The sequence below is a fragment of the Geotrypetes seraphini genome, chromosome 6 (assembly GCF_902459505.1).
Source record: "Geotrypetes seraphini chromosome 6, aGeoSer1.1, whole genome shotgun sequence".
NCBI classification, from domain to species: domain Eukaryota; kingdom Metazoa; phylum Chordata; class Amphibia; order Gymnophiona; family Dermophiidae; genus Geotrypetes; species Geotrypetes seraphini.
Genome location: NC_047089.1, coordinates 27,861,475 through 27,874,741, shown reverse-complemented (window position 1 = coordinate 27,874,741; position 13,267 = coordinate 27,861,475). Strand labels below are relative to the sequence as shown.

Sequence of the window (13,267 nt, the reverse complement as noted above, 5' to 3'; positions counted from 1 at the left end):
GAAAGAAATGAAAGAAAGGATACACAGGCAGAAGGAAATGCAACCAGAGACTCATGAAATCACCAGACAGCAAAGGTTGGAAAAATGATTTTATTTTCAATTTAGTGATCAAAACGTGTCAGTTTTGAGAATTTATATCTGCTGTCTATATTTTGCACTATATTTGTCTATTTTTCTATAGTTACTGAAGTGACCGAGCTCGTGGAGATGGGACAGAAACGGGTTTTTAAAATTTTAGTCCTAGTAGTTTGGCGGTCCACAAAATAATTCTTTTATTTCTGCCGGTCCATGGGTGTAAAAAGGTTGAAAAACACTGTTCTAGCCCATTTGGGCACCTTTTTGGCACTTATTCATTGTTAAAACAAGTCTAGACCTAAATGCCCAAATTGTGTCCTGGATGTATTATAAAATGTTTGCAAAAGTTCAAATCATAAGCCTACCCTAGATCCATCCAAGCTCTGCCTCCAACATGCCCCCTTCAGATTTAGACGCACTGCAGACAACCACTATAGAAATCTGTCTTGAATATGGCTTTTGAAAATAGCAAATTGGAAAGGTTTGGCAAGAAAAACATCCATCTGCCCCTTTATGCCACGTTTTAATTGTTTTTCTTGTCATAGGATTCCAGCATCCCAGGTGATATGAATACCAGTAGGCAAGAGTACATCACTGTTTTGCAGAGAAACAAGTCTAGACCTACTGGCACTGCATGCACACTGAAAATTTGTATGAGGAGCTGTAAACTTTAATGAGACCTTTTAGAATGCATAATCCTTTGTGAAATGCATTGTATTTTTTAAAAAGGTACGGACTTCCCACAGTGTACTGTGATTAAAAGATCTTTCAACATGTTTTTAAAATCACATAAAAACTGAGTTGGTGAGTTACTTAAGAACATTTGAACTACTCTTCACCACTTTTTACCACTCAAGAACTGACAAATGACCTACTCTTTACAACTCTAGAAATGACAAATGATCTAGTTTTTACAACTCTAGAAATGACAAAAGTTCTTCCATTGTAACCCCCATTCATAAATCTTTTGTTATCCGCCTTGAACCACAAGGTAATGGCGGAATAGAAATCTCTAATGCAATGTAATTCTGGTGCTCTGTTTTGAATAATTATTAGGTGATGCTGTCGGAGCCATTTGTGATGTAATGGCATTGTAAAAAAGTGGTATATTTGCTAAGCTGCCCCAGCTGAGAATATTTAGGATTTTGGGAGTCTTACAAACATAAGCTCCCCATAATTTTTTTTTTTTTTACTGAGTCACCCCTTATTCTGATAGTATTCTTACCTTGATATCTGTTCATTGTATAGTCATGTCAATGAAAAGCTCTAACTATAGTAGGAATTTTGGATTATTTTTAACAGGGTGTCTTAACTGTATGACATAAAAACATAGTGTGTTATGTAAAATTTTCCTTATAGGGAATGTGAGCCAAGGACCAACTCAAAGTGGTGGGAAGACAACTAAAGTGCCAGCTACCAAGACCATGTCCATTATGGATGGTAAGTGCATAGCAGATTTGCTGTTCACTTCTGAATTGACAAAGAATCAAGTTGCAAGTGATACCTTTTTATTGAACTAACATAAGTTTTATTTAGTTTCATCATATCATATCAAAAACAGGATGTTGATGCTCAAATATGCAAGCAAATCGCAGGTTTCTTCACAATGGTGGTATAAAATAGATGGGGTTGGAGGAGGGAGGAAGAGAGACTGGGATGTACTAGGGAGAATCCCAGGATGCACTGGGGAGGGGAAGACCTGCCATTTTGATGAGGTGGGCCTGCTGGCCGGAGGGCATAGACATCCCTCCAGCCAAAAATCATAAACGAGGCATGGGGGGGTTTGGGGGGAGTTGTGTGGCGGTGGGTGGGAAGTGGGCATCTCTCCTGCTGCCGGGGGGAGCGTTGCTTGGCGGCGGGGAGTGAGTGAGGGGTTGCTTGATGAGTGAGGGAGTGGTTATCTCTCCAACTGCGAAGGGGGGTGTCGGGAAGGGGGTTGCTTGACGGCGGCAAAATTTTCTGACAGTTCTGAGCTGTCAAACCTTACTTTCCTGTCAGTGCCTGAGCCAATCAGAGTGGCACCCTTTTTAAACTCTGGAGTTCTTTGACCAACTCTGATTCTATATCTGACCATTCTTCATCTCCCTCTATTGATACTCGAGCTTGTTTATTTCAAGATAAAATCTCTCTCATTAGACAATCTTTTCCCACAAGCGAAACTGAGTAACTCCCTACATATTTCAAAACTTCTATAGAGGAGATTCCAGCTGATCACTACTGTGTTCTTTCACTCCAGTATCTGAACTTCATGTTTCTAGACTGTGTGAAAAGATGAGAAAATGTAAATGTTCACTGGACCCTTTTCTGTCGTATCTGTTTTCTTAATATTCCTTCTCAAGCTATAACATAGTTACTGAATTTACTGAATTTCTCTTTGGAAAATGGTTACTTTTCACTATTCATGGGACAAATAACACTTATTCCTCTTCTAAAAAAAGTAGATTTAGATCCTACAGTTCCCTCTCACTACCGACCAATTGCTAATATACCTTTATTAACAAAAATGTTGGAGTCAATTGTAGCTGGTCAACTTACTGACTATTTGGAGAAGTTTTTTTTACTTCAGCCGTTTCAACATGGATTTCGCTCTAATTTTAGTACTGAAACCTTATTGATTTCTCTTCTTTCAAAAAATTCAACAAATTTGTCTTCAAAATAAATGTTCTATTTTACTCTAGTTCGATTTATCTGCAGCGTTTGATGTAGTAAATCATGATATTTTACTTCAGCTACTTTCAGATATAGGTCTCCATCAGGTCGTTTTGGATTGGTTTTCTAAATTTCTTCTGTACCGTTCTTATTCAGTAAATATTGAAGGCGATATCTCCAATTCCTGGCAGCCTCCCTGTGGGGTTCCTCAAGGCTCCCTACTCTCTCCTATTTTATTCAATCTCTGTATAACCACACTGAACACCTTGGGAAACGTTATTCACTTATGCGGATGATATCTTTATATTGATTGAGATTGATCCAGATACTACCAATCTAGTTTCCAAAGTAAATCTTTGCATTTCCAAACTTCAAGCCTGGGCTTTATCTGTCCGGATGAAGCTTAATACAACTAAAACTAAGCTTTTGTGGTTAGGTCCAAGATTGGACTGTCTTCCTCCTACTGTAGCTCTGGTATCTGGGTCCTCCTTACAAATTGAGTTCTCTGCTAAGATATTGGGAGTCATTTTTTATTCCTCTCTTTCCTTTAAGGACTAAATAAATTCCTTGGTCAAGAAATGCTTCTTTAGTTTGCGAATGCTGAGGAAGGTTAGACATCTTTTTCATCACCGTCATTTTTCTATCTTAGTTCAATCAATTATATTATCTCATCTTGATCACTGTAACGCTATCTACCTCGGCATTACAAAAATTTGTCTTCATAGATTACAGTTAATTCAGAATACTACTATGAAGCTGATATTTGGAAAACGTAAATTTGACCATGTGACCCCTTTGCTTCAGAGTCTTTATTGGCTCCCGGTTTATTTTAGAATTCAATTTAAATGTGCTTGTATTTCTTTTAAAATTCTACATGGTATCTTTAATCCTCTTATTTCTTTATTTTGGAACATTTACCGATTCTCCTTTGCAAGAAGTATCCAACAATTTAAACTCTCCCTTCCTTCTAAAAAAGGGATTAAAGGAGTCAAGATCTTTAGTCAATCTTTGGTCTTTAAATTCTCTCAACTCTGGAATGATCTCCCCTTTTTTATGGAGTTCTAGTTCATTTCAATTTTTCCAAAAATCTTTAAAAACTACTCTATTTGCCAAACATTTTGAAAATTAATTCTTTTGAAATTTTGCTATTATCTTCTATTTATCATTTGTAAATCATTCCCTGTTTATTTAATTGCTGTAAACCGAGTCGAGCTTTCTCAGAATGATCACTTGGTATACAAAGTTAAGCTTTAGTTTAATTTCTCTGTGTGTATCTGAAAATTCCACTGGCTGTAGCCACTGTCATGTCACGCTGTTCTGCAAATTTCACATGAACTATATCATCCCACAATTTATTTTATGCTTTTGTTCACACCAGTATCTAATCCCCCATTAGGTACTGCTCCCTTGGATTTCTTTATCCGAAATTCATGGCATTGCACTTCATTGCATTAAGGGCTCCTTTTACAAAGGCACGCTAGGGCCTTAACACGCAGAATAGCGCATGCTAAAATGCCGCGTGTGCTAGCCGTTACCACCGCCTTTTGAGCAGGTGGTAGATTTTTTTTGCTGGCGCATGCTAATCCGGTACGTGCGGTAAAATCCGTAGCGCACCTTCGTAAAAGGTGCCCTACGTCTTGGTTGCATTTGTCAGTTTTTGTCATAATTTATTTATATAAATAGGCTAAATAAAAATTTCATGTCTTCATTCCAGCCTTTAAATCTTCAAGGCAGCCATCTTCAAGAAATATTTCTGCTAAGAATTATTCAGAGGTGAGTATTTGTTTTCTCCTTTGAAAGAAAGTAATTTGTTCAGCTTTGTATATTCTAACCTGAAGAATTATTTGAAGGTTAAAAAAATGAGCTTGTGTATTGAAAAAGCACAGTTTTTCTGATTGTTGAGTTTAAAGTCCATAACAGTCATTAAACTTATTTCATGTAGAAGCAAGTGCTTCTCATATTTTACAAGGAATTCTGGTATTTAAAGGACGTGCAAAGTGCCTAAATGTTTACACACAACTACAAAAGAAGGAACGAGGGACAAGATTATTTTCCCTGAAAAGGGATTTTAGAGCATTGATTTTCAGATCTGTCTTGGGGGCCCACCAGTCAGTTGGGTTTTCAGGATATCATGAATGAATATACATTTTGTATGCCTGTCGCCTCCATTATACACAAATCTCTCTCATCCATATTCATTAGAGATATCCTGAAAATCGAACAGGTTTGAGAACCACTGGAGTTGTCATGAGAGTAATCTTAAAGTTGGCCCGTGCATATGCATAAGCTTATCTGGCCTGGGTGGGGGTATTCTTAGGGATGGAGTTGGAACCTATGCGCATGCAAAATAAAATGAAAAATTTGTATGTGCCAAAGAGAAGGTATAAATGTGTGCATGTATGTTCTGGAGGTAACGTCAGCAGGGAAGATTGGTATATCATAGGCATAAGGCGGCCTGTTTTCCTCTTCATAAGGATGGAAGATGGATGCATGAAAGTGACACTAATGGAGGTGATGGGAAAAGAAATGTTATCAGAATTCTGGCAACTTAGGATAATCGAGAAGCATCTTCGGCCACGGAGATGTGAAGGTGACGCTGCAGGCAGGCTGCCTAGTACTGCAGCAGATAGGCAAAATGGCCAGAGTACTGTACATGGGTGTGAGCGCATTCTGGCGTGTGTAGCCTCCCCAAATTGCCTGTGTTCCATTTATGGCTCCTTTTACAAAGTGCACTAGACACTAATGCCAGCATTGAGCTGGCATTGGTTCTTGGCGTGTAGCGCGGGGTTAGCGCGCGCAGCAATGCACCGCACGCTAAAAACGCTAGCGCACCTTAGTAAAAGGTCTCTCCTCCAGTTTCTGCTTCTCTGTTTGCCAATTAATCATCTTTATTTCTTTTGTAATCTCCCTTTTTAATCTCTGCCACTTTTACGACTCCCTCCCCTGATGTATCTACTATTTCATTCCTGCAGCCTTCTCTGCTCCCTCCCATTGTGTAGCCGCCTCCCCATCCCCCCTCCTCCAACACACACATTGCTACTCCTTTCTTTTTTTGTCCTGCCAATTACTCTGTTGCTATAATGTTTTCTTAGCAACTTGAAGCTACACATGTGGGCTCTGTATACCCACAGCAGGAATAAAGAATAGCAGTGGCAGGGTATAAAGAAGAGGTTTGGGCAGCAGCTGATGGAGTCAGATGCTAATATTTTTTGGCAAAACTCAGTCTGGGAGTTTCACAGCAAACTGGGAGGCTTTGGCTGGACCTGATGTAACAGGAAGTTCTAGTGTGTACACTACTTCCAAGTTATAAGACAAGTTTACTTCACATGGTCATTGGGGGGGGGGAGGGGTGGTGACTGAGGCAAATTAAAGTCTTCTGCCAGATACCTCCAGCTTAGTCCGCAGCATCAAAATCCTTTGCATAACCTCAGATTGTATCATCAGATAGGACGAATAGATTGCTTATAGAGGACTAGTCTAAGTCACACAAGTCAATAATAAATAGAGTTGAACGTATACAAACTTAGGGCTGATTCTATAAACAGTGCTTAGTGCCACCTACATTGTAGGCACTATTTGGCACAGTTGTCAATCAACTCTATACGCTGCTTATAGAATCTTATCCAGTGGCGCCAGTGGCATACCTAGCATATGTGACACCCGGGGCCCATCATTTTTTGACACCCCCCCATCTATATGAAAAATATGATTTTTAGTAACAATCCACAAATCACACAACAAGAGTGTACCTAGGAAAAGGCAGCATCTTAAACACTGCAGTGAGCACTAGAACACCAACACATACATTGTAAAATTAAACAAGCCAGATCCCGCACAGCAAATTGATCCTGCAGTCAATGCCAACTGAAAATTATGTTCTTTTCATACATACAGAACAGAGATACACCCTCGCCCAATATGGAATAATCACAAACTAAAAATAGAAATATATAGAGAAAAGTTAAACTGAACCGCCAAGAAACCAGACTCTGCATACAATGCAACACCACAAAAACAGTAACACATGTCCTCTAATACTGTGCAAAATATAAAGACAGTAGTAAAGTAGTAAATATAAAGACAGTAGTAAATTTGAAAAAACTGATACATAACAATCACCACTTTACAAATAAAAATAAAACAAATAATGAGAAATAAGAAAATACCATTTTATTGGACTAATCCATTTTTCAATTAGCTTTCAGAGGCCAAATCTTTCTTCAGAACAGTACTGTTATGGTATCCTGTCCTGACCTGAGGAAAAGAGGGTTTAGTCCAAAAAATTGCCTTATTTCTATTTCCTATTTATAAAATTTTATCAATTCAGTTACAATACTACTTGATTCTAAGTAAAGCAACAAAAAAATCTTTCTACCTTTTGTCGTTTCTGCTTTAATCAACTTCTCTTTGCTCTTCTTCTAACGTTGGAGAGGACATTACGGGCCAGCCAGGCAGTGATTGGCTGGCCCAGAACGTCCTCTCCGATGTCAGAATTAATGTCGGGTGGCGAGAGTTGGTCAGCCCCGCGGGGAAGAGAAGGAGGGAGATCCGGCCTGTTTCCCGATTGCGGCGGTGGCTTGGAGGAGGACAGTGAGAAGGGAAGCAGGTTGGGCACCCCTGCTGTAGACGAGCTGCGAGCTGCATTCAAGTGGCTAAAGAGCCGCATGTGGCTTGCGAGCCCGACCACTGCCCTAGGGAGAACACTGGAAGGTGGCCAGCTGTGCACCTCCTTGGGGCTTGCACCTGGGGCGGACCGCCCCTCCCTTGGTGCGCCACTGAGTGGCGCTTAAGTGTGCTTAGGCATCAATATATTAGACCAGGTTTTATGGGCCTAATATACTGACACCTAACTCAGACTCCTAGCGATGCCTAAGACTGCCATGCCTATTCTCCGCCCCTAACCATGCCTACTTTTCAGGTAGGCATCATTAGTCATTGCATGGCACCTTGATTTAGGCATTGCACAGAATTCTGTATCTAACTTTCTAACTTAAAAAAAAAATTAAATCAATGGTTTATCATTCAGCCTCAAAGACATGGTCACTTACCATGCCATTTAAGCTAATTGATTGAATTTAGGTTAGGCGCAGAGTTTTGTTAGGCATTACTAGGTGGCCTCAAGGTGCCGCTTATAGAATCTGGCCCTTAATGGTTGATATTTGGCTTGAAGTGGTCAGCATTTTTGACGGCACTGGCCACCACAGCAGAATTAGGCCCAGATATTCAATGCTGGCGCTTATCTGGTTACTGGCACTGAATTTCTAGGTGCCGGGTACAGCCAATGTTCAGAGCCCTAAGGTAGCTAACTGGACCTAGTTGGGACTGCATTCTGGCAGCCCATTTTGAATATCTGCAGTGCCTGGATAACTTCTTGGACCACCCTGGTGCTAATTATATAGAGCTGCAGCTGTCCTGTGTTAATGTCCAGTAGCACTGTACGGTCAATTGCCACTAAATATTAGTGGTTGGATCAACCAGAGTGATGTAATCAGGTAGGAACCTTTCCTGCATTTACTATCAGGCCCATGATTAACATATTAATCCTGTCCTGAGTATATTCATTTTGAATTGTGAATAACACATTTCCATTAAGAAAATATTATCCGTAAATTGCTTTACAATAACTAAAAAAACAAACAAACAAACAAGAGACAGTGCTGTGACAGAAAAAGTTGTTGAATAATTTATCCTATGAACAAATGAGAATCCTAAAAGTAAGGTGCTGTAGGGAAAAAAAAATAAAATGAATTTTACTGTTTGCCATGGCAGAAAAGCTCTGGCATCTTTTGTGTGTAATGGTGCTAATGAGACTCGTCTATTCATTGAAAAAACATGATCACATTACTGAGGCATTCATCAATTCTCATTGGCTTCCAATCCAGGAAAGAATACAATTTCAATTCTACTGTATACTATTTAAAACTATAAATGGAGACAGCCCAACCTACCTAAACGACCGCCTCATCCAAACCACCTCTACCAGGCATAGAAAAACACACACCCCATTCACTTACCCCCCCAATCAAAGAAGTAAAACGGAAAAAACTATACAACGGACTACTGGCCACTCAGGCAGCGAAGATAGACAACCAAGTCTCCAACCTATTGACAACAACCCCAGACTACAAGATGTTCAGAAAGGAAATAAAAACTATACTCTTCAAGAAATCCCTTAATAAAGCTTAATACATGATAAAGCTTAACCCCCCTCTTACCATCCCCTCCCTAACCCCAGATCCTACTTTTCCCTCTCTTGGAAACCTTCTCTGATCTAACGTTGTAACCCTTCTTCCATAACTCTTTTTGTAATCCGCTTTGAACCGAAAGGTAATGGCGGAATAGAAATATGTAATGTAATGTAATGGTGCTGAAATAAAACTGCACTAAACCCTGCCAATATGTTTTTTTAGGACATTGAGGATGATGACTCTGATGTAGAAGAGATTTCATTTACTCATCCTTCCAAAGTTGATCGAAGGTAGGCCCAGCACTCTGTTTCTGTGACCTTAGAGGTACCGTATTTTCACGTAGATAACGCGCACCTGTGTAAAACGCACACACGGGTATAGCGCGCGGGGAACACAAATTTATGTAATAAAATGTTAATATAGCACGCACATGCGTATAATGCGCATGCTAAAACCTCCTCCCGCCTACTCTGACCCGGCATCCTCCCCCCCGCTCGCGTCACCCCCCCTCCCCCTCTGATCCGAGATAATCTGATCCGGCATTCCCCCTGCGAACCGACATCCTCCCCCCCCCCCGCTCACGTCACCCCCTCCCCTGCGATCCTACATCCCCCCCAGCACCGCAAATACAACTCTTACCCGATTGGGCACCGGCACCAGCACCAATGCACAGCATGTGCCAGTGCCCGAAGATCCTCCCTTGTTGGTTTGGGCTGGGCTGGGCTGGGCCGGGCGGTGCGAGAGAGATCCTCCTTCTTCCTCTGCCGGGCTGGACTAGGCTTTGAGCATTTGCGCATGCTCAAAGCCTTCTGGTCTCGCTCTCTCCGAGATAATCTCGGGGACGGGAATGGTGATGAATTTTGTCACCGTGTCATTCTCTATTCTCCAGTACATATATAGAAACATGACGGCAGATAAAGGCCAAATGGCCCATCTAGTCTGCCCATTCATAGTAATCATTATCTCTTCCTCTCTCTGAGAGATCTCACGATACAGCAACAAGGAAAACATAGTTCATCTTATGTCAAGTTTCGAGGTTTTGAATTTACCCAGGCTTCCTCATTCATTATTAAAATAGTCCTAAAGGGAAATGGATTATTAGAGCATATTTTTCTTCTTTTCAGGATGTCAAGCACATCATCATCTTACAGTAAGAGAAGCTCACAGAGTTCCCGAGGCGTTACTTTTGACGATGATGATGATGATGAGGTAAGTGTAAATCTTCTTCAGTTCTCACTATATTGTCTTATGTATTTAGTTTAAAACACTTGATAAAGTGCCACAAGGAAAACTTGAAAATATTATATAATAAATATCTAACAGTAAATGAAAAAGAAATCTCTCATTTTATCCCAGGACAAGCAGGCATGATATTCTCACATGTGGGTGACGTCAACACAAGCCGAGGGTTAGCGAGGGACAACTTAGCAACCCGCAGCGGCCCTCCAGAACGAGACGTGGGGGAGCGGCCCCGCAGCGGAGGTGAACTCCGAGCCTTCTTAGAAAGTCGGCGGTCCGAGGCCTCGAGAGGCTTCAATCGACGTTTCGCCCCGCGGAGCTCTGCGGGGGACGAACGTCTCGAGCACCTCGGGAAAGAATCGGAGGAGGACGAGAGGCGGCGAGAACGACACACCTTGCCTCGAGGAGTCTCGACACGGGGCTCAGGCTGGTCCGGTGCACGCGAGGTCAGGGCCGGATGAAGGTGGGCCAACGTAGCGGACAGCTCCGACGAGATCATCGCCCGGAGCATGTCCTGAAACACCGGCACAGACAGCATCGATGGCATGTCCGACGCCGCAGTGCACTCCACCGAGGGCGACCTCGACTTTGAGTATTCCCGGGTGGTGGAAGCATGACCAGAGGACTTAGAGGACTTCGCCGGGACCGTAGGCAAGGAATTCCCCCCATGCCCGGTCGGCGTCCCCGAGGCTGGCTTCTTCGGCGGAGCGGAACCTGAGGAAGGAAGAGGGGACTTACCCGGAGCAGAGGCTTTCTGGGAACTCGAGGCGGGGCCGAGGTCAAGGCCGAAGCCGAGGCCGACCTCGAGGCCGAGGTCGAGGGTTGGTCGGCGGCAAAGAGGTCCGCCATGTGGGCCTTTCGTCGACGGAGCGCCCGATGTTGAAAAGTCGCGCACCGGGGACAAGACTTGGTCGGATGGTCGGCCCCCAGGCAGAGGAGGCACCAGCGATGCGGGTCTGTGATGGATAATAGACGATTGCACCTGGTGCATTTTTTAAATCCGGTCACGGGCCGGGACATAGAAAAACAACCGGCCGCGGCCCACGAGGCCACGCGGCCTCGACAACCCGGGAGCCCCCAGGTTGAGCAAAAAAAAACTACTCTCCCTTCCTCTCCCCTAGAGATCCTGCATGCTTGTTCCAGGCTTACTTGAATTCAGATACAGTCTTAGCTCCACAAATTCGCCACCTTTTCTGTGAAGAAGTATTTTCTCGGGTTACTCCTGAGTCTGTCCTCTTTCACTTTCACCCTATACCCCCTCGTTCCAGAGCTTTCTGTCTACTGAAAGAGACTCACCTTTGGTACATTGATATGTAATTTTCATAATTGAATCCTCTACCACACCATGTAATGTACATGAATCACTGTTATGTAATTTATCTAGATAATCTTTATTACGCAATTCTTTTGGTAATGTCCAAATCTCCTATAATTTGTATTCCGCCTTGAACAATATATAATGTATAATGTATTCAAAATTAATTTTCCTATGAACTGTTTTCCTACCTTCTTCAACTCTATGTTTATAACCTAACTAATTTATTTTTCTCAAGTACTTTAGCAAGAATGTGAGCCTTTGGGACAGTCAGGGAACTCTAAGTACTCTCTCTTCATCTTAATTAATCTTACTTATTGCATTTCTTCTGTTTCAACTGTAAACCGCTTAGAACTTCACGGTACAGCGGTATATAAGAAATAAAATTATTATTATTATTATGCCACAGCGGTATTTAAACATCTCTATTATATCTCCCATCACCTGCCTTTCTTTTTAGAATTTTATGGCTATCCACATATGCTTTATGATGAAGACCACTTAGTGCAGGAGTGTCAAAGTTCCTCCTCGAGAGCTGCAGTCCAGTCGGGTTTTCAGGATTTCCCCAATGAATATGCATGAGATCTATTTGCATGCACTATTTTCATTGTATGCTGATAGATCTCATGCATATTCATTGGGGAAATCCTGAAAACCTGACTGGATTGCAGTCCTCGAGGAGGGACTTTGACACTCCTGACTTAGTGGTTACCCTCTGGACTGATTCCATCCTGCTGTCTTTTTGAAGGTGCATTCTCTGGAACTGTACACAGTACTCTAAATGAGGTCTTACCAGAGACATATATAGACATTATCACCTCATTTTTCCTGCAGTCCGTTACTCTCCTTATGCACCCAAGCATCTTTCTAGATTTTGTCATCGCCTACTCGTTTGACCACTTTAAGGTCATCACGTTTGATTACAATCAAGTCCTGCTCCCCTTTCATGCACAAAAGTACTTCATCAACATTGTGAGCTCTTGTGTTTATAGAAATGACAACATGAATGATATCAGGGGGGCCTATGAGTGCTCTAAGAAAACATGGTAAATAGTAACTGTGTGATGGTGAGTGGAGGTAGTTTGTGATGGGGGGGTTGGTGGGTATGGAAGAGATTGTGAGAGCTGTCTAAGGCGGGCTGTGACAACAATGTATCTGTATACTGGCGACAGTCTAATATTGTAAGTTGAGCTGTGTCAGGGGTGTTGGGGTAGGATGTCGGAGGGAGGTGTTCTCAGGCAGGAGGGAGTGGGTATCCCTCCTGCCAATTTCAGATGTTTGGGGTTGTTGGGCGGATGTTCTCAGGCAGGAGGGGAGTGATCATCTGCCGCAATCGGCTGAGCTGATTGCAGCAGGGGAATTTCTCCCCGATCAACTAAGCAGGCAGAACTCCCTGAAACCGCGGCTTTGTGAGGAGTCCTGCAAGATCAGCTGATCTGAGATAAATTCCCCTGCCACACTGATCTGGGATAAATTCTCCTGCCACACTTACTTTGGCGTCTCACGGCCTAAAACGGCTACCCAGTCATGATTCTGGTGCCTTTTAGACAGGGGTGCCCAAATGGTTGATCGCAAAGGCAATGCAAGTCGATCGCATTGCCTTTGCGATCTTGTTCTTCCTGCCTTCCCGAGTCAGGCCAGGCATGTACAAACGCCGGACCCACAAGCCTTCACCTCCGAATGTCAATTTTGATGTCGGAGAGGAAGTTCTGGGCCAGCCAATCGCTGCCTGGCTGGCCTGGAACTTCCTCTCTGACGTTAGAATTGACGTGGGGGGAGGGGGAGGAGGGGAAGGCTTGTA

The 13,267-nt window shown here is 42.6% G+C and overlaps 1 protein-coding gene across 1 annotated transcript in view; it reads left to right on the top strand.

Annotated features, from left to right (window-relative positions):
- MRE11 (MRE11 homolog, double strand break repair nuclease) overlaps positions 1-13,267 on the top strand; it is an 81,925-nt gene that overhangs the window by 63,214 nt on the left and 5,444 nt on the right. The window contains exons 16-19 of the mRNA XM_033949678.1: positions 1,435-1,515; positions 4,439-4,497; positions 9,135-9,202; positions 10,037-10,121. Coding sequence (XP_033805569.1) covers positions 1,435-1,515; positions 4,439-4,497; positions 9,135-9,202; positions 10,037-10,121 — 293 coding nt within the window. The remainder of the gene's footprint in view (positions 1-1,434; positions 1,516-4,438; positions 4,498-9,134; positions 9,203-10,036; positions 10,122-13,267) is intronic.